The sequence below is a fragment of the Monodon monoceros genome, unplaced genomic scaffold (assembly GCF_005190385.1).
Source record: "Monodon monoceros isolate NGI ecotype Baffin Bay Population unplaced genomic scaffold, NGI_Narwhal_1 Super_Scaffold_13, whole genome shotgun sequence".
Lineage (NCBI taxonomy): Eukaryota > Metazoa > Chordata > Mammalia > Artiodactyla > Monodontidae > Monodon > Monodon monoceros.
In genome coordinates, this window is record NW_021703769.1 from 18,273,366 (window position 1) to 18,293,445 (window position 20,080).

Genomic DNA, 20,080 nt, shown 5'->3' on the forward strand with positions numbered 1-20,080 from the left:
GTCATGCAGGGGTAAATGTCCAAGAATATAACTGCTGAGTCATGCAGTAGTTATATGTTTAGTATTTTCAAGAAACTGACAAACTGTTTTCTAGAGTGGCTGTACCGTTTTACATTCCCACCAGTGAGGTATGAATGATCCACTTTCTCCTCATCTTCACTGGCTTTTGGTGTTGTCACTAATTTTTATTTATTTATTTATTATTTATTGGCTGCATTAGGTCTTCATTGCTGTGCGCGGGCTTTCTCTAGTTGCGGCGAGCGGGGGGCGACTCTTCGTTGCAGTGCACGGGCTTCTCGTTGTGGTAGCTTCTCCTTGTTGCAGAGCACGGGCTCTAGGCACGTGGGCTTCAGTAGTTGTGGCACACAGGCTCAGTAGTTGTGGCTCGTGGGCTCTAGAGCGCAGGCTCAGTAGTTGTGGCACACAGGCTTAGTTGCTCCACAGCATGTGGGATCTTCCCGGACCAGGGCTCGAACCCATGTCCCCTGCGTTGGCAGGCGGATTCTTAACCACTGCGCCGCCAGGGAAGTCCCTGTTTCTTAATAAAATATGGCCTATGGAAAACTCCTCAAGTTGGCTTCTGAGTTCTTTTGACATGATTCAGTCAAATATGGAAAGGAGGAAAACTATGAAAAATTCATACGTATACATATATCCCCTCTTATTTAGATTTCCTTCACATTTAGGTCACCACAGAGCAATGAGTAGAGTTCCCTGTGTTATACAGTTCGTTCTCATTAGTTATCTGTTATATACATAGTAGTGTATATGTGTCAATCCCAACCTCCCAATTCATCCTACCCCTCCCTTCTCCACCCTTGGTATCCATAAGTTCTCTACATGTGTGTTTCTATTTCTGCTTTGCAGATAAGTTAATCTGTACCATTTTTCTAGATTCCACATATAAGCATTAATATACAGTGTTTGTTTTTCTCTTTCTGACTTACTTCCTTTTGTATGACAGTCTCTAGGTCTATCCACACCTCTGCAAATGGCACTATTTCATTCCTTTTTATGGCTGAGTAATATTCCATTGTATATATGTACCACATCTTCTTTATCCATTCCTCTGTAGATGGACATTTAGGTTGCTTCCATGTCCTGGCTGTTTTAAATAGTGTTGCAAGGAACATTGGGGTGCGTGTATCTTTTTTAATTATAATTTTCTCTGGGTATATGCCCAGGTGTGGTATTTCTGGGTCATATGGTAGTTCTGTTTTTAGTTTCTTGAAGGAACCTCCATACTGTTCTCCATAGTGGCTGTATCAATTTACATTCCCAGCAACAGTTTAGGAGGGTTCCCTTTCACCACACCCTCTCCAGCATTTACTGTTTGTAGATTTTTTGATGATGGCCATTCTGACTGGTGTGAGATGCTCAACATCACTAATTATTAGAGAAAAGCAAATCAAAACTACAGTGAGGTATCATCTTGTTATCCTTTTGATGTCTGCAGAATTTATAATGCTATTCCCTGTTTCATTCCTTATATTAATAATTTGTGTCTTATTATTCTTGCTAGAAATTTGTCTGCTTTATCTTTTTAAAGAATTTGAACTTTGTTTCATTGATTTTTCTCTGTTTTCTATTTTAAATTTCATTGATTTCTGCTCCTTATTATTCTTTTCCTTCCGGTTTTGTGTTGTGGTTTTTTTTTTTTTTTTTTTTTTGGCTGCGTTGGGTCTTCGTTGCTGCACACGGGCTTTCTCTAGTTGCAGTGAGCGGGGGCTACTCTTTGTTGCGGTGTGTGGCTTCTTATTGCGGTGGCTTCTCTTGTTGCAGAGCACAGACTCTAGGCACACAGGCTTCAGTAGTTGTGGCATACGGGCTCAGTAGTTGTGGCACACAGGCTTAGTTGCTCCGCGGCATGTGGGATCTTCCCAGACCGGGGCTCGAACCTGTGTCCCCCGCATTGGCAGGCGGATTCTTAACCACTGTGCCACCAGGGAAGCCCCTCTGTTCTATTTTCCTCTTTTTCTGGATATTTGGGGTGGGAGCTTAGATTACTGATTTGAGACTTTTGGGCTTATTTAATGTATGCATTCAGTGCTATAAATTTCCCTCTCAGCATTACTTTAGCTAGGCCCCACGATTTTTACTATTTATTATAAATAGTAAAATTTGTTGTATTTTCATTTTCATTCAATTAATTTTTTTCCCCTTGAGACTTTTTCTTTGGCCCATGGATTATCAGACGTGTGTTATTTAATTTCCAAGTATTTGGAGATTGTCCCATAATCTTTCTGGTTTTTATTTCTAGTTTGATTCCATTGTGCTCAGAGAATACACTCTAGTATTTCAGTGGTTTTAAATTTGTTAAGTTATTTTTGTGACCCAGGATATGGTCTCTCTTGGTATATGTTGCATGGGCACTTGAAAAATATGTGTATTGTGCTCTTGTTGGGCAGAGCGCTGCATAAATGTCAACGCAGTACTGTTAGTTGATAGTGTTGAGTTCTTCTGTATTCTTGCTGATTTTCTGTCTAGTTGTTGAGAGAGGAGTATTGAAGTCTCCAACTATAATTATGGATTTGTGTATTTCTCCTTTCAATTCTATCAGTTTTTGCCTCACGTGTTTTGCAACTCTGTTGTCTGGTGTATACACGTTTAGGATATGTCTTCTTGGTGGGTTGACTCTGCTGTCAATATATAATGTACCTGCTTGTGTCTGATAGTTTTTTTTTGCTCTGAAGTGTACTTTATCTGATATAGCCACTCCTGGTTTCCTTTGATAAACGTTTGCATGATATAACTTTTTCCATCCTTTTACTTTCAACCTGCCTATGTGAAATGAGTTTTCTGTAGACAGTATTTAGTCAGGTTATATTTTTTAATGCACCCTGTCTTATAGTTGGTGTATTCAGCCACTTACATTTAATGTAATTATTGATGCATTAAGCCTTAAGTCTGACATTTTGTTTTCTCTGTTTTTTTATTCTCTGTTTTCTTTTTCCTGACTTCTTGTGGGTTATTTGAAACTTTTTTCTGATCCCTTTTTTGATTTATCTATGTTGGGTATGTTTTGTTGTGTTTTTTTTAAGTTTCTTAGTGGTTATTCTAGATATTTCATTACATATACATAATATATCACAGTCCACTGGTATCATCATTTTACCAGTTCAAGTGAAGTATAGTGTCCTTACTTCTAGTTTTGTCCCTTTATAATATAATTGTCTTAAATATTTCTTCTACATACATTTAGAATCATATCAGACAATGTTATAATTTTTGCTGCAATTCTGAAATATAATTGAGAAGATTCAAGAGGGTAAGGAACATCTACTGTATTTTTATTTACTTTGTTCTTCCTGGTGTCCCAAGATTTCTTCTTTCTGTTGAGAGAAATTCCATTAGCTGTTCTTTTAGGATAGGTCTGCTGTTGACAGTTCTTTTATTTTTCCTTCATCTGAGAATATCTTAATATCCCCTTCATTCCTGAAGGATATTTTTACTGGATATAGGATTCTGGGTTGACAGTTCTTTTCTTTCAGCTCTTGAAAAATGTTGTGCCACTTCCTTCTGGCCTCCCTGGTTTCTGATGAGAAATCTTCTGTCACTCAAGTTGTTTTTCCCCTTAGGTAAGGTGTCTTTTCTCTGTTGCTACTTTCAGGATTTTTTTTTTTCTTTCTTTAGTTTTCAGAAGCTTAACTGATTTTTGTGTGTGTGGATTTCTTTGAGTTTATCCTGTTTGGTGTTTATCATCTTCTTGAATCTGTAGGTTTGTGTCTTTCACCAGATTTGGGGAGTTTTCAGCCATTATTTCTTGAATTCCTTTTTCCTCCCCTTCTGGAACTCTGATGGTATGAATGTTAAATAGTGCCACTGGTCCCTGAGGTTCTGGTTTTTTTTTTTGTTTTTTTTTTTTATTTTGGCTGTGCCTCATGGCTTGCAGGATAATAGTTCCCCAACTGGGGATCGGACCTGGGCCACAGCAGTGGAAGCGCCAAGTCCTAACCACTGGACCACAAGGGAATTCCCTGTTTAATGTTTTTTTTAATCTGTTTCTCTCTGTTGGTCACACTGGGTACTTTATATTTTTCTCTCTTAGAGCTCACTGATTCTTTTCTCTTTCTCCTCCATTTGCTGTTGAGCCTGTCCATTGTGTTTTTGTTTTTGTTTGGTCTGGTTCATTTCATTATTGTATTTTTCAAATCCAAAATTTCCCTTTGGTTCTTCTTTGGATCTCTCTTTCTTTGCTGAGATCTTCTTTTTCTTTGCTGAGATTTTGTGTTATCATTTGTGGCAAGTATGTTCAGAATTCCTCATTGAGGACTACTTTAAATTATTATGTCAGATAATTCTAAGATCTCTGTCATTTCAGCGTTAGCGTCTGTTGATTGTCTTTTCCCATTCAGTTGGAGATCTTCCTGGTTCTTGATGTGATAAGTGATTTTTGATTGAAACCTGAACATTTGGGGTATTACACTGTGAAGCTCGGGATCTTATTTAAAACTTCTGTTGTAGCTGATTGCCTCTGACACCTCTTTGCCGGGGAACGGGGCGGGGTGGGTGGCAGAGTACATCGCCTTTTTACTGCTTGGTGGGAGTGGAAGTTAATGTTCCCAGTCAGCCCCTGAAGATACCCAAGGCAGGGGTGTTTCTCATTACTGTTGGGCAGGAATGGAAGTTTAGATCTCCACATGGTCTTGGCTGACACCATGGGTGTTGGGGACCTTATTACCAACCTAGCAGGGATAAAAGTCCCAGCTCCCTACTTGGCTTTTTGACACCACCCAGCAGGGGAATGGGGAGCCCTGTTACAGCCTGGCAAAGGTGGAAGTCTAGAGTCCACCTTTAGACTCTAGAGGCCCACTCAGCCTTTGCCGGCATGGATGTGGTGAGCAGAAGTTTTTTCTGTGATGCTGAGCTGAAGTGTAGCACATCTTGTCTTAACATTTTGTCCATTCCTAGCTTGCCCTTTTCCTAGTCCTTCACTAGAGAGAGCAGGCTTTTGTTGGGGCTTTTTTTGTCTGTACCCTTTGTCATTTCCAGATAGCCAGCTTCTTTACCTCCAGATCTAGGATATATAAGGCAAGAAAGAAAACCCAGGAAACTCACCACTGTGTCATCTCATGTGTCCCAAAGTCCCTGGTTGGTCTGCCTTCTCTTCACCTTTCAGAGTTTTCTTAGGTTTGTTTTATATATAATGTCCAGGGGTTTTAGTTGTAAATATTGTGTGGAATAGGGAAATATGCATCTTCCCGGAAGCAGAAGTCTATATTGCATTTTACAGATGAGTTTCTAGGGCTTTGCATAAGCAGACCAAAACCTTACTAGGGCCCCAGCACTATTTGACCACATTTTCTCTGGCTTTCAGTGGAGCAAATAAATCTGTTAGAATTTCATGGGTTCCGTATCCCAGAGGTTACTGTAGCATTGTCCTCGCCTGACTCCATTACCAGAATAATCTTTCTTCTCCTCCTGATCACCAACCAAAAGTTTTCAATTCTCTTCTTTTGGTTCTAGTTTGGAGAATGGTATTTACCTTGGTTTCCATCAGCTCTGATTGCTATGACAGTAACAATGACATCACTTTCCCAAAGTAAGAAATAATTATTTTTTGAAGATATGTTTCCATATCTCCTTGAGGTTTGTGAAGCAGTAGATTGAAGCAAATCAGCATGAAGCTTCAGACCCTGGACCTGAAGGAAGTTGGGTTTCGTCTTGACAATTAAAATCTGAGCTCTGCCATTCTGGTAGAATCTCTGCCTAGCTTCTACAGTTACTTCCTTTGTCTGGAATGTGGGATGTGTTTTCCCATGGAAATAACTTGAGTACCAAAGAAATGAAAATAGTACCTTAAATTCATATGGAACTTTACTCTTTCCAAAGCACTTTTCCCATTTGTTTCAGTTGATCCTCACCTCAGCCATGTGAAGTAAGAGCTTCAGGTGTTATTGCCCTCATGTGAGAGCTGGGGAAATTCAGGCCCAGGAAGTTAAAGGACGTTGCCAGATTCTCACAGCTACTAGATGATAGCGTTCAGACTAGATATTCTCTAGATATTCTGGCTTTTTTTTTTTTTTTCTGATCAAATATTCTTTTCATAGTCAAGAGAGTAGGAAGTGTTTTAGCTGTACGTACACACCCCTTCTCCCAGCAGCATCCTCTATGAAAAGGCAGCCCGCAGACCAACTGCAGGCCAGACCCAGCTCTGGAAGCTGTTCATGGTAAAGTGAATTATGCTTAACTCATGCTTACTTCAGTCTTGGAGAGATCTGGGCACTGAAGTGGGAGTTGTGGCAGAATTGGTAAAATAACTCAAGTTTCCTTATAGTATGGTTAAACTCCTCTGGGACTCCTTTTTTTTTAAATTCATTTATGAAAGTAATGCCTGTATTATTTATTTTGCTCTTCAGATCCCTAAAACCTGGGCTATAGAATATAATCAAAAGCAGAAGGAATGGGGAGTGCCTTTCCCAGATTTTGAGGTGAACAGATTATAAACAGATTAAGATTGACTTCTAGTCCATGTGCTAGAATAACAAATGTAGAGGAACAGCCAACATCTGAACCAAGCCTGCTCCCCACACCCCGGCCCTTGTACTGAAGACACTGGTTGGGTGTTTCCTTCTCCCAGTTCTGTTCTCAGGCAGATCAGCAGGTTAAGGAAGCCCAAAGAGCGTATCATCCATCACTAAGTTAATTCACCTGAATTAAACAGACCTGGGCATAGGAGGGGGCCTGGTTGGTAGATGGGAGAATCTCAGCATTGCAAGGACTCTAACGCATGTCTGCATGGTCTCAGTGTTCCATCCCTTCTACGACATCGCTGTGGGGTCATACCAGGCAGGTGTAGGTGCTTCCAGGAATCCATGAAGGGAAAGGGGGAATGTGCTATCTTCCAAGGAAGCCCATTTCGTTGTTGGGTGGTATTTCCTTATTCTGACCCAGAAATCTGACTCCCAGTTGGTTCCGTGGACTCTGTCTAGTTTTCTTCTGGTCCTGCAAAGAGCAAAACTGTTCTTACTTTCCTCTCCGATAAGACTAAAAAATTTTGAGACCAGCTAGCTACCGTAATCTCTTTAAATCTCTTTTCAGGTGAAGTATCCTTAATTCCTCTTTCTTCTTATCATGTTGTCTCCAGACCCCTCGCTACTCTTGTGCCTTCCAGAGCTCACTGTGCTGTTGTCCTCTTCAAACGTGGCAGTTGGAGAACCACAGAATGTTAGAGGGACATGTGAGATGATTAGTCTACTCCCTTCCGCCACCCTTTCTCTTTAATACCAGTAGTGCTTTTGATTGGTAAACAATTGCAGCTAGAGTCAGTGGACATGCCTTCTAAAGCAGTTAGTCAAAAAGTTTACTTGTGTTTGGGATGGTCTAGAGCCTAGAATGGTAAAGGAAATCGTTCTCTATCAAACCTAGTATGCAGGGAGGTTACCATCTCCGTTAGCTGAGATAGTAATAAGTAGCGGCCCAGCTCTGCCTGGTGTAGTCCTTGTGTTCTAACCAGCAGTCTTGTCCTCGCTCTGCAGCACTTCCTACAGCAGGTGCTCTCTGTAAAGGGAGGGTGAGTTCATATGCACAGTGAACTAGGAAGAAACTCCTGCAGGGAAACTTAATGCCTAAAATGGTCAAATCCCACTATAAGAAAAGTTCAATGAGGAACTGAACAATGACTCTATTATGAGTTGAGAGTTTGAGGGGTCTCTGAACTCAAATAGAGATATTTGAATGTAGATGGAGTACTTCCACACTTACTTCCACGCTTACAAAGCACGTTTCCCCTTCAGTTAGGCGTTGTTCTTATCCCCATTCTAGACGGGGGAAGCTCAAATGGTTATAATGAGCTGCAAAAAAAAGTCATACTCCTCAAGGGCAGTGTCTGCCTGCTCGCATCTTTTTCTAAATCCTGCAGTCTTTCCATTATAAAATCCTTGAATTTTGTGTTAATGACATTTGATATGTATCTACTTTGTACATGAAATTTATGAAGGTAGTAGGATGCTTGATTTTTCTGCAAAATGAAAACTGTTGTGGGATTTTTTTTTAACTGCGCCTTCACGCATCCTGTTACCTCTACACAAAGAGTTCTTATATTCTCCTGGCGAACTCCTGTGCTCAAAAGTCACCTCTCAGATGTCCTTCCCCTACCTGATTTGGGCCATGCAGAATTGGTGACCCTTTCTGGTTTTCCCACTGTGTTTAGGAGCACTCATCACACTACATGGCCAGTATTTATTTTATGTCTCTTATAATGGCCAGAATGTGGGCTCTAGAAGGATAAGGACTGCATCCTTCCCACTGTCAGAGCTCCTGAACCCAGCGCAGTTCCTGGCAAACAAATGTAGGAAGGCAGCTCATCGCCGCTCTTTTGGCCCTGGAGTTTTGTAAGGGCTTAGAGGAAATTCCCCGGGTCTGCAGGTCTGTGCTGCCGCGCCACTGCCTGCACCCACACCCAGACCAAAGAGGGGACGCAGCCGGGCCTGGAGGAGCAGCCACAGGCAAGGGGGATCTGCTGTTCTCAGATCAGGAAACAGCCCTGCATCCTCGGCGGAGAAGTGCCACGCGGGAAACTAAGTTACTCTTAGTGACTGACAGTGCATTTGATTCAACCAGGTGTGTCTTCAGCCACCGGAGGCAATACACCCCAGTGGTTAGAGCTCCTCGTCTGGGGTCAGGCCTTCTAGGTTTGAATTCCATCTTCACCACCTAATAACTGTATGTAGTATTAGATGAGATTATCAACCTCTCTTTCTACAATTTCCTTCTGTCTAAAAAGGGTCATTTAGTCGTTTAGAATGAATAAATGAAAAACGCACGTGAAGTACTCAGTATAGTATCTGGCCATTTACTTACCTGTAGACTGCTGTTGTTATTGCTGCTGTTTGCCACTGTGTCATGAAGCTATCCTTAGAGAGCACACTTCAACTGAAAGATAGAAACGCTGAAGGATCCTCTAGCAGTTGGGCCTGTACGTGGGTATCTCCTCGGTGCCGGCTGCCGTACGTCGGGCATTTGCTTTGTGCCAGCATTTGGTTATACGCTTTGCATAATCAACTCATATGTGCCCCACGATCACCCGTAAAGCACTGTTGTCTCCATTTTGCAAATGAAGAAATGAGCTTGAGAGAGGTCGAAACACCTTGCCCAAGGCCAGAGAGCAGTGGACTGTCAGACTCCAAATGCAGGCGTGCTCAAGATGGAGAAACTGCAGGTTGGAACTAACCTGTTGCCCTTACTTTGACAGTCTTACTTGTCAGCACTCTCTGAGACCCTGCCCTTGGAAATGATTGATTCATACTTCTTCCAAGATGAATATTTCTTTCAGATTGATTCACAGAGGCAGAAACTAGGATACTACATGTTCACATGTAGACTTCAGAGGCAGGGCTTTCCATGTGCTCCCTGCGATACCGGTCTGTCACACTCACATTAAATTGGTTATGTGACCACAAGATTATGACATCTTTTTCACTTCGGCTGCTGCTAAGCCAGGTCTTCTCCTTTCTGTCAGTGATAGAGAGGGGACCTGCCATCAAGAGAGAGCAGGAGACAGAAAGGCATTTACGGCTTCCAGAATCTTTCCTTACTTGAAGGTTTGCCTAAGGCCAACAGAAACTGTTAGGGAGGGTGGAAAGGAAGCCTGCATGGCAGGTGTGCCTGCCTCACATCAAGCCCGGAGCTACCCCTGTGGAGTCGGTGCCCACGGCAGCCACACATCCGTTGTAATAAGGAGCGTGGTAGCCCTGGCGCCTGACCCCACATCTCATAGTCTGTACAGCACTCCTCAGTCTAGAAGTGTCTATAATTACAACTTTCAGCATTCTAAGGGTCTTCACGGGTACTCTAAGAATACCCAAAAATGTTCTCTATGGCAGGAAGGATGGAAGGCCTGGTTGTTGGTTTTTGCTTGCTTTTTAACTACCTAAATAGTGGGAAAGGCTGCTTTGGCATATTTAAGTGTCACTCCAGAATGGTACAGTAGATCAGCTTGAAGTTCCTTCTCTTCACTGGTATTACATGGGCAAAGAAGAGAGATTAAACTAGTGTTCTCCAATTCTAAATATGTTGCACTCTCTAAATCAGATTTTCAGCCGGGACTCTCTTTTTGTTCTGTTTTGGGCAGCTCAGTGGTTACAGTATAGGTTCTCATCAGACTACCATGTTTGAAACCCACCTCTGCCCCTTGGTAGCCATGTGACCTTGGCAACTTACAGAACTTTCTAGGGCTTGTTTTCTGCCTCTGTAAAATAAGGATAGTAATACTTTCTACCTGGGGAAGCAGTGCTGATGACCAAAGGAGATAAGCCGTGTAAAGGGTTTTGCACAGTAACACATAGTTCTCGGTAACGTCAGCTATTACCACTACTCTCGTAAGAAAGAAATGCATTCAGAAAATGAATCCCTGCCCCTCTGCCTTTCTCAGGTCCTTCCCCGGTATTAGGGGCCTAAGAGAGCGGTTTGAATTTTAACTATTGCCGGTCATAGGTGTGTGTCCATCCCTCCTGAACCGAGGTGCTGCTCTCCTGGGCTGTGTCCCAGTTTTCTGTAAAGGACCAGACAGTAAATATCTTAGGCCTGGGGGCCAGTAGAGTCACATCTTCTTCACCTCCTTCTTTTTCTCCCCCTCCTGCCCCTCCCTTCCTTCCTCCTCCTCCTCTTCTTCTTCCCTTAAAAACCATTCTTAGCTTAAGGGCCACACAAAAACAATCTACAGGCTGCAGATTGCTGACCCTTATTCTGACAGAATCTGACCCTGTGCTCCACCATGGCCGAAGTCATGAATCCTGGGGTTATTCTCGCCTATCATTCAGGTCAAAAGACGCAAGTCAGAAAAACAATAAGAGGGCTTCCCTGGTGATGCAGTGGTTGAGAGTCTGCCTGCCAATGCAGGGGACACGGGTTCGAGCCCTGGTCCAGGAAGTTCCCATGTGCCGTGGAGCAACTAAGCCCGTGCGCCACAACTACTGAGCCCATGTGCCACAACTCCTGAAGCCCGCGTGCCTAGAACCCGTGCTCCGCAACAAGAGAAGCCACCACAATGAGAATTCTGCTCACGGCAACAAAAAGTAGCCCCTGCTCGCTGCAACTAGAGAAAGCCATGCACAGCAACAAAGAACCAAAGCAGCCAAAAATAAATAAATAAAATACATAAGTTTGTTAAAAAGTAAAGTTAGTTTTTAAAAAAGATAAAAGAAAAACAATAAGGTAGGCGGGAAAATAGGTGAAATACGTGAAGGGGATTAAGAAGTACAGACTTCCAGTTATAAAATAAATAAGTCACAGGGACGTGATGTACTGCATCGGGAATGTAGTCAGTAATATTAGAATAACTTTGTGTGGTGACAGATAGAAAGTACACCCATGGTGGTGATCATTTCTTAATGTATAAAGATATCAAATCACTGTTTTACACCTGAAACTAATAGGATGTCGCAAGTCAACTTTACTTCAGTAAAAAAAAAAAAAAAAAGTAAGTTTTTGTGTTAAAAATGGAGTAAGTTGAAGACTCGCACTGTCTCTTCGCCCACACCCAAACTCCCACATGCTTTGTGTATAAGGAGCCTCTGAAGTTCCATTCCTGAGACCAACAAAGGCTTCATAAAGGAATCCATTAGAGCCAGGTTGACATATACTCCAACTTGGATAAGCTCTGTGCCTGTGATATTACTTCAGATTCTGAGCCTCAGATCATGATTTTAATTTTAAATTCCTGGAGGTTTGTGCCATCAGGTCTCCTGTCTGGAGCAGTCATGTTTTAGGAAAATAGCGTCTATTGCTGTGAAGTAAATGAAGCATAATGAACATGAGCATGACAGTTTTTCACAGCAGAAATCCAAAAATGCAGGCACATGCTTTGTGAAATGACAGTATTAGACTGCCAGTGATGATAGTAACGCAAATATTTAATTCTCAACTAAAAGAGTGCGTGTAAAATGTAGTTGCCAGGGGAGCATGCCAGTTCATCATTCTTAAAGCTAATTCTCTACAGGCAGAATCATTCCACACAATTCCAGGGGGGAAAATGCTTATTTTAAATAAACTGCTCTCTGGCTCTTTTAAGACTCTGTGCATAAGTGAGCTTCATTCATCAGGGACCACCTTGATCTTTGAGATGCTCTTGGGCAGGGGATGTCTCTTGTGCATCTTTATTCCTTCTGTGTAGGGACTGGGTTTCTGAGTTGGTCTCTTCAGAGCTGCAGTTGTGCTGACGGTATGACTTCATTTATCCCTAGGAGAGTTCCAGTGATGGAGGTGATGGCATTTTTGGTGAAAAGAAGGATGACAGCCGGGCAGGTGAGACTGTGTCCTTCTGAAGGCAAAGAAAAGTAAGGTCCCTGTTTGTAGTTATCCTGGAGTTCATGTGTAATAAAAAAGAAAAAAATGCTGTTTTTTAAGGAGGCTCTTTTTAAAAGCCAATTAAGTTGACCTTCGTCAAACTCTGCGGGAGTCACACAGGGAGCGTTAATGTGGCTCTGGCCAGCTTTCTCCACCTGGCACTGAATTCAGCAGTGAAATGAAGTCAGGATGGAGTCTGAGAGATAAAAAGGAATCGTGGTTTCAGTGATTTTTTTTTTTTCTTTTGAGAAAAGTTAGGGGTATTTGGTTTGTTCTTTCATTTGTTTTTCTGAATTCAAACTTAACGGAGGCTTTGATGTTTGGAAGGCCCAGCTACACAGAAACCCTTAGTTCTAAATGGAGACGGCCACAGAGCATCCACTTAAGCCGATGCCTTAGAGCAAGGCCCTTGAGTCAGTTCTGCCCCCACAGACAGGTATATTTGTACTAGAGAGAGAGCAGAACCCACCATACCTAAAGCTGCTTCTAAAGTGCAGTTGCAGCCCTTCCAGCTGTGCCTAGCTCCCGAGCTGATTGTTGGACAGCGGCTACTTCCACTAAGTCACTAAGTCAGCTTTAGTTTTCTTTAAAGGAAAGGGAAGAACAACAACCAAAAAACCCAGCTGCCTTTGTTTTAGTTCTGTTTGTAAATACTAATATCCTCACTGATGTTTGAAGCCCAGGATGGCTCCGACCCAGACAAATCACCCTGGCCAGTTTCGTCTGCACTCACAGCTCGTCTCCGACGCCTGGTCACCATTTACCAGCGCTGTAACCGCAAGGAGCTCTGCCGGCCTGAAATCCTGGGACCAGGAAACCAGGGATACTGGGTGCAGGAAGAGATGTTCCGGAGGTCCTCAGAGATGGATCTCATCAACAAGGAAGCCCAAAAGAGGTAAAAGCCAGTGGCCAAAAGGACGTGCTGAGCTGCCCAAAGGGTAAGGGTGACAAAGGGAACCCAACAGCTGGAGGGCAGGTGTGTCCAGTGTTCTCATATGGAGTCAGGTTGTCTCTAGAGTGAATTAAATCCAGCCTCCAGCTGCAGTGGTGTTTTCGTGCTGACTGGGGAGTCTGGTGATATCTAGGATACCCTCTGTTCACAGTTCCCAGACTTGTGTGATTTTCCAACCTTACCCTCTTCCCTAAGTTGGACCCCAGTCTCTGGGGATGTGATTTAAACACCACACTAGCATGTATCAGATCATATTCTTTCAGCAGCAAAGTGAATAGTGTGCATTGAAGTTGTCTTATTGTAGCCAACAGTCCTTATCAAGCCTTTGAGAACAATAAGTACCATAAAATGCCAGCCCAGAAGGAAGGAGTTACTTGCCCATCTGAGAATTAAGGTAAAAATGGCTGCCTAAGGCCAGCACAGGCTAAGAACGATGCCAGGAGAGCAAATCAACAGAGCTGCTGTTCTTTGAGTCTTTATATCTCTCCGTCCTTTTGATGTAACATCCAGTGAATTGAAAGAATGCCACATAGTGAATTCAATTATTGATACTTCTGTATACTCCTGGCTTTATGAAATTTGGTAATTCAGGGAGTAGATTTCTCCCATCTAGCTCCAAAGAGAGAACCAGAGCCCCTTCTTCCCTGCTTCTCACTCTTCCACTGACCCTCTCACCCCTCTCCTAGCTGAGTACCGTGCCCAAGAGCCCCTGGTGAAGACTACAGTGGTATATGATAATCCATTTTCCTTAAGTCATTATCTTAATCCTGCAGGATATAAAATCTAGAGAACCTTCGTGTCCTAGGAAAGATTATCGTTGTGGGCAACCTGCCTACGTAAGACCAGGAAGGAAGCCAGTGTGAGATGGGAGTCAGGGAGGTGGGTGGCTGAGGGAGTCTCCTCCCCGCTGTGGACCAGTTTCTCCCTCTGTAAAATGAAGGAAGTGAATTTAAGGGCTTGAAAGGTCCCTCCAGGATTCTGTGATTCTCTGTTGTCGTATGGCAGAATGTTTAAGCATATAGAGTGCTTTTAAATTAAAATCTTTATCTCCCACAAGAGGAAATGAACTAGGTAATTTGTAAAATTAATGAATCAAGGGGACTTCCCTGGTGGTCCAGTGGTTAGGACTCCATGCTTCCACTGCAGGGGGCGCAGGTTCAATCCCTGGTTGGGGAACTAAGATCCCGCTGCTCAGGATGGCCAAAAATGCTGTGCAGTACGGCCAAAAATAATAATGAGAATAAAATAAAATAAAATTGGCGAAGTAAGATCTCAAGTACGCACACATGATTTGAAGGTGGTGGTAGAGGCTGAGGGGCTGCTGTGTTATAAGCCCCTCCACCCAAGTCATCCTGAATAAAAATAAACAGTAAAATAGACCCGCTCTGCCTGCTCTCTTGACTTCCTGGGCTCTCCCAAGTAGGTGCTCAGTAAATAGTTGTTGGCTTTTTTTAACTGAAAAAAAAAAACAAGAAAGAAAACAGCTTACTCTCCTTCTGATTCCCTCTCTAGGTGGACTAGGAGAGAGCAAGCCGACTTCTACAGAACAGTGTCTTCCTTTGGTGTCGTTTACGATCAAGAAAAGAAAACCTTTGACTGGACGCAGTTTCGCATCATTTCCCGTTTGGACAAGAAGTCGGACGAGAGCCTGGAGCACTATTTCCATAGCTTCGTGGCCATGTGCCGCCACGTCTGTCGTCTGCCAGCCTGGAAGGATGGTGGTGAGGACACTCTCTGTCACTATATCCCAGGTGGGACAAGGAGAGAACATGCTTATTTTCAAAGTACAGAGTTAGGTATAACTATAGACGCGGAGCCGACGTGAAGAATTCAGGTAAAGACCAGTGGGTTTTCACAAATCCACGGACTTCTAATCGGGTCCACCCTCATAAAATAAAATCTCTCTCCCAAAATGATGTGATTCCAACGAAAATTGAAATTCGGATTAAAATGTCACAGAAATATTAAGAAACTACTATTAATTACCTTTTCCAAAGTATGCTTTTTTTTTTAAGTCTCATAGAGAATTATCCTGCTATGAGCTTTGCACTTTCCTTAGATTAAATCTTAAATGTTTTCTCATGTGTTGACTTGTAGCTGTGGAAAACTAGTGGCCGTCATTTAAACTCCCTAGGCTCCACTAGAGACCTTTTCTAAGAAATTTCTTCCTGGTTGGAATTTGCAGCAGCTTCCGCCTTGTCCCTCTTCAGTCTCGTACTCATAGATTAACTCGCTCTGGACCGTATGACTGTATTCTGGGAAAACTGAAACAAATGTTGAGCCTATTCAGTGTGGGTTCTGGGCTGGCGGCAGCATGTACAGACACCCCACCTTCTGCCCGTGTGTGGCACACTTAGGCTGTTTTCTTTAAAGCCAGGGAGCTGCATAGATCGGAAGGATCTGGACCTTGGAGTCATGCTGACAAGACCTGGACTGGAGTCCTGGTTCTGCCACCTTGAGCAAGTTAGCTTATCTGAGCCTCCTTCCTCATCCTTACACGAGGATAACGATGGTATAGCATAGAGTTCTTGTGAGAACTAAATAACAGCCATAAAGTACCTAGTTAGAAGGTACCTAGTCCTCCTTATTGACCGGGAACTAATATTTCCCAAACTGGAGTTTTCAGGCTCTTCTTTCACCTTCAGTGGTCTGTCCATGTTTCATAAAAACCTTCCCTTCTCTTTCAGCTTTTCAGTTTAGTGGGGCCACTAAGGCCCTGCCTTGCTGAGGACCCAGGGAGTCAGACTATAAGATCAAAGATGCAGGCGCTCAGGTGGGCAGGAAATGTCCAAGGGCCACCTTAAGTGACAGGCTCTGTGTTCACCTTTGCAGGCCCCCCAGATCCCAGCATCTGCGTTGAACCCATCACTGAAGAGCGGGCCGCGAGAACCCTGTACCGCATTGAACTGTTGCGGAAGGTCCGGGAGCAAGTGCTGCAGTGTCCTCAGCTGCACGAGCGCCTTCAGCTCTGCAGGCCCAGCCTCTCCCTCCCCGTCTGGTGGGAGTGTGGAAAGCACGATCGGGACCTGTTGATCGGCACTGCCAAGCACGGGCTGAACCGCACCGACTACTACATCATGACCGACCCCCAGCTGTCCTTCCTGGACGCCTACAGAAACTATGCCCAACACAAAAGAACCGACCCCCAGGCTCCAGGGAGTCTCTGTTGCCTTTACCAGACCAACTCCAAACTGTATGAATCTCTTGCATACACTCAAATGAGCAGGACTTCCGAGTCCCTTGAAAATGAACCTGAGAATCTAGTGAAAATAGAAGGTAGGGATGATCATCTTGGTCCACCTCGGGGCAGCTTATCTGACATGACTTGTGAAAACTTTATTTCTAAAGTTCAGGATGTCATTTCCATCACCCATGATGAGAGTCTGCTGCCTGAGTCCTTGGAGAGCATGATGTATGGTAAGAAAGCACTAAGCCAGGAGCCAGTCTCTTTTCAGGAGAGCCCAGGTACCAATACCGAGTCCAGACAAGATGCCGTGGCTCTCACAACAAGCAGAGATGGCAACTTCCAGCCTGGTGGCCACGAGGCAGAAATAGCCTCAGGCCCCTCTTTTATGGATACATTAGAAGCAGGAGTAGCTCAAATGAACATTAAAAATGGAAAACATTTGCTGGTGTCTCTTTCACAGGAAGGGGAACTCTGCTGCAGCGAGGCAGGGCAGAGACCTGAAAGCCTTGGGCAGCTGGAAACCAAATACATAGCCTCCCCTTCCTTGGTCCAAGGAAATGAGAGCGGGTTTGTTGACATGTGCAATCTGAGTGTCTATGACTCCAAAAGAAACCTGTCATCAGATCAGCAGTTAATTGATTTATTAGAATGCAAAAGTTTAGAAAGTAAATTGATTTTGGGTCGGAACCACAGTGATGAGGAGGAAGAAGAGGAGGAAAATGAGGAGGAAAACCTAGACCTGGCCGCAGGCACGCGGGAAAGGCCAGAGGTGTCGCCTCTTACCGAGCCCACTGCTCGTATGGCAGGGGAGAAGAGCCGCAGCGGCTTTCTTGTGGACGAAGCCAAGAAAGGAAGCCTGGCGGCCAGAAGCCAGCATCCTGGACCGCAGGGCGCTTTTCTTCCCGCAGCCTGTCAGTGTCACTGCAAACACATGGAGAGGTGGACGCAAGGCCTCGAGAATGACCAGTTTGAAGTGGAGAAACCCCAGGGTTACAACCCAGACCCCTACAAAAGCAAAGCTAATAATGTCACAGTGGGGGGCGAGCTCACTGCTGTTCCGCCAGAGCTGTTTCAGGTGAAACATGAACTTTTGAAAGAACCCTGGAAAGAAAGTGCAGAAGGGAAACAAGGTTTCCCTACATATCTGGAAGGGAGTGAACTCAAGGCGGAAGACGTGGATTTTGAGAGTAAAGATGATTATGATAGAGACGGGAACTGCCAGAGTCAAGGTACAGTGTGTGGGATCTTGTATTTTGGATAAGCCAGTTCTCGCGAGACAGGGAGGGCGCGTGGGGGGGTGTTAAGGGTTTTACAGCTTCTGGAAGGGACCTGCTTACACTCACCGTGTTGTTTAAAAGCGAAGGTCACAGGCCTGGGTCTGAAAATGAGGCGGAGTAGCTTAACTCTGATCATTCCAGAAAACTGAGGATGATTGTAGACAATCGTAGCACCTTGGCTGTGTCGGCTGCGTGATTTGGGCAGGGGCTGTGTGCTGTTATATGATAGATGCCAGATACAGTGTGGAGGGGAAGGAATTCGTTCTTCCACCAGGTAAAGTGCTACAAACTGGGTTAAAGTAGAACAGCCAGGGAACGCCAAGAACCTGCAGTTTAACGGAGGTGCAGGTAATTTTTCAGGAACGCCACAAAAATACAAATAACCGTGATCTTTATTAAGGTGAGCAAAGACTGTGCCGTTTGTTCACGTGTATGTCAAAACCCTGTGTTGTAATGTCGGTGCATTGGGTTGAGATTCCTTTAAGTAACTCAACAGAAATAAGAATAGCCAAATTACATGCCACTCAATAAAAAATGCAGATATATTTGATCTTTTTAAATAGGGAAGTCTTAGGTACTGAAGGGATTTTAAAATAGGTGACCCTGAGATTTGTATATCCTTTGCAGGGATATGAATACAGTGATTAGAGATCCTGAGCAACAACAAATGGGTCTTAACTTTTTCACTGTTGTCTTTATGTCATCAGACCCAAGAGGACATATTAGGTGAACAAAAGATAGTTCTGTTTATCCTTGTCAGAGAAACAAAAAATACCCTGTAGGTGCCTGGCCTGGTGCCAGGGGCCGAGTGATGTTCAGGGATTCAGGCAGGCCGGCCCCTCCCCCCAGGACAGTGACTTCATCTAAAGAGGGAAACCCTGCCCTGGGTTGTCCCACTTCCTTTTTATTTCTGAACTCCCACCTTTGGTTTTAGCCTCGTGATAACTTGGGAAAGGTTTTGAACCCAAATTAAAATGTACACACCAGCCAAGCTGAGGACACAGAAACTGAACTGAAAGGAGCTTCATCAGCCTATGGCCCCAGCTGACCCAGAAGGAGCCAGCCCAGACCTTGCCCCAGGCCACGAAGGGTCCCTACTACGTGTGGAATTACATGTATACATTGCTCTTGGAACTCTGTTGTGGGGGAAATCAGCGAGTACTCAGTCCTGGGCAATGTAGACAGTCCAGTGAGGATGGGCTAGAGGAGAGCTGTGCTGGCCTGGACTTCCTCTGGTGGCCGAGGCTTCCGGCTGGGCTGAGCTGGGCTGGGCTGGGAGACAGCAGTGAACTTGATAGGCTTTGGTGAGCATCGCGCACACTCGGCCGGGGGGGTGTCCCTAGCACCAGTGCTTTTAAAGACGCTTTGACGGACCCCAGGGGTCTCCTCCACACATGAGATGTGGGAGAGGTGAGGCAGAGGGGGTTGCCCTATTTCTGAGGATGGAGCTCGGCCGCTGAAGGAGCAGTAACTGGCAGAGCTGTCAGGGCCAGCGCCCGGGCTCGTGGCTCCTTCTCCAGGGTTTTCCCTCACACAGCATTCCGCTTTTTTCTTAAAATTTAAGTTCAGCTTTTCTGCTTAAAGCCTTTCAGCGGTGCTCCCCATTGGATCTAGAATAAAATTCAAATTTTCTGTCCTGGCCTGCAGAGCCCAGCATGTTCCCAATGATCCTGCCCCTCCGCCTCATCTTTGTACTTTTCCCCACTGCCTCCTCATCTTCCTGGTGGTCTCTCCTTTGACAGGTCCTCTCTGCCAGCCTTCCCTCCTCCCAGTCGGTTTTCCCTCTTATTTCCTATCATGACACCTTGTCTCTTTCCCTTTATGACCCTCACCCTGGTTTATAATTGTAACTATTCGTTTATAATTAGTGCATTTTCCCAACTGTCTTTCCCTCATGGAGCTGTAAGAGCCTAGAAAGCCAGGGTCACATCTGTCTTGTTGATCCTTGAATCCCCTGGCCTAGCAAGGCCCTGCTCCTGGTGTGTGGGGGGGGGTCTCTACGGCCCCCTGGGAGACTTGTTGCACAGTCAAAAGTGAGACCGTCACGTTTCAGAGGATAGACGTTCCGTGTCATTTCACCACGAAAGAGGTTCACAACTTTTCCAGGACGTTATGCTACACACAGTTCATTCCCTGTCATCTCCGTTAAGTGGATCTTTGAAGATCCATTTCACAAGTGATAGTAAACATTCACCACTGAAGACTGAAAGAATAAGTGGCATTTCCATTTCTTTCCATCAGTGAAGTACTTTAAACGTTCTAGGTTTCTTTGCATCATTTTTTATATAAATCAGGTCTATTTTACCTTCGTTGTAAGTTTCAGGACTTTTCTTCCTTCATCGTTAACACCAGCCTCTTGCTGTGTTACATTTCCTACAC

At 44.2% G+C, this 20,080-nt stretch overlaps 1 protein-coding gene across 4 annotated transcripts in view; it reads left to right on the forward strand.

Moving 5' to 3' along the window:
* CHD6 (chromodomain helicase DNA binding protein 6) overlaps positions 1–20,080 on the forward strand; it is a 211,721-nt gene that overhangs the window by 178,584 nt on the left and 13,057 nt on the right. For all 4 annotated transcript variants that reach the window (XM_029221761.1, XM_029221758.1, XM_029221759.1 and 1 more), the window contains 4 exons: positions 12,183–12,243; positions 12,964–13,180; positions 14,750–14,958; positions 16,070–17,653. In XM_029221761.1, the coding sequence (XP_029077594.1) occupies positions 12,183–12,243; positions 12,964–13,180; positions 14,750–14,958; positions 16,070–17,653 (2,071 nt within the window). The remainder of the gene's footprint in view (positions 1–12,182; positions 12,244–12,963; positions 13,181–14,749; positions 14,959–16,069; positions 17,654–20,080) is intronic.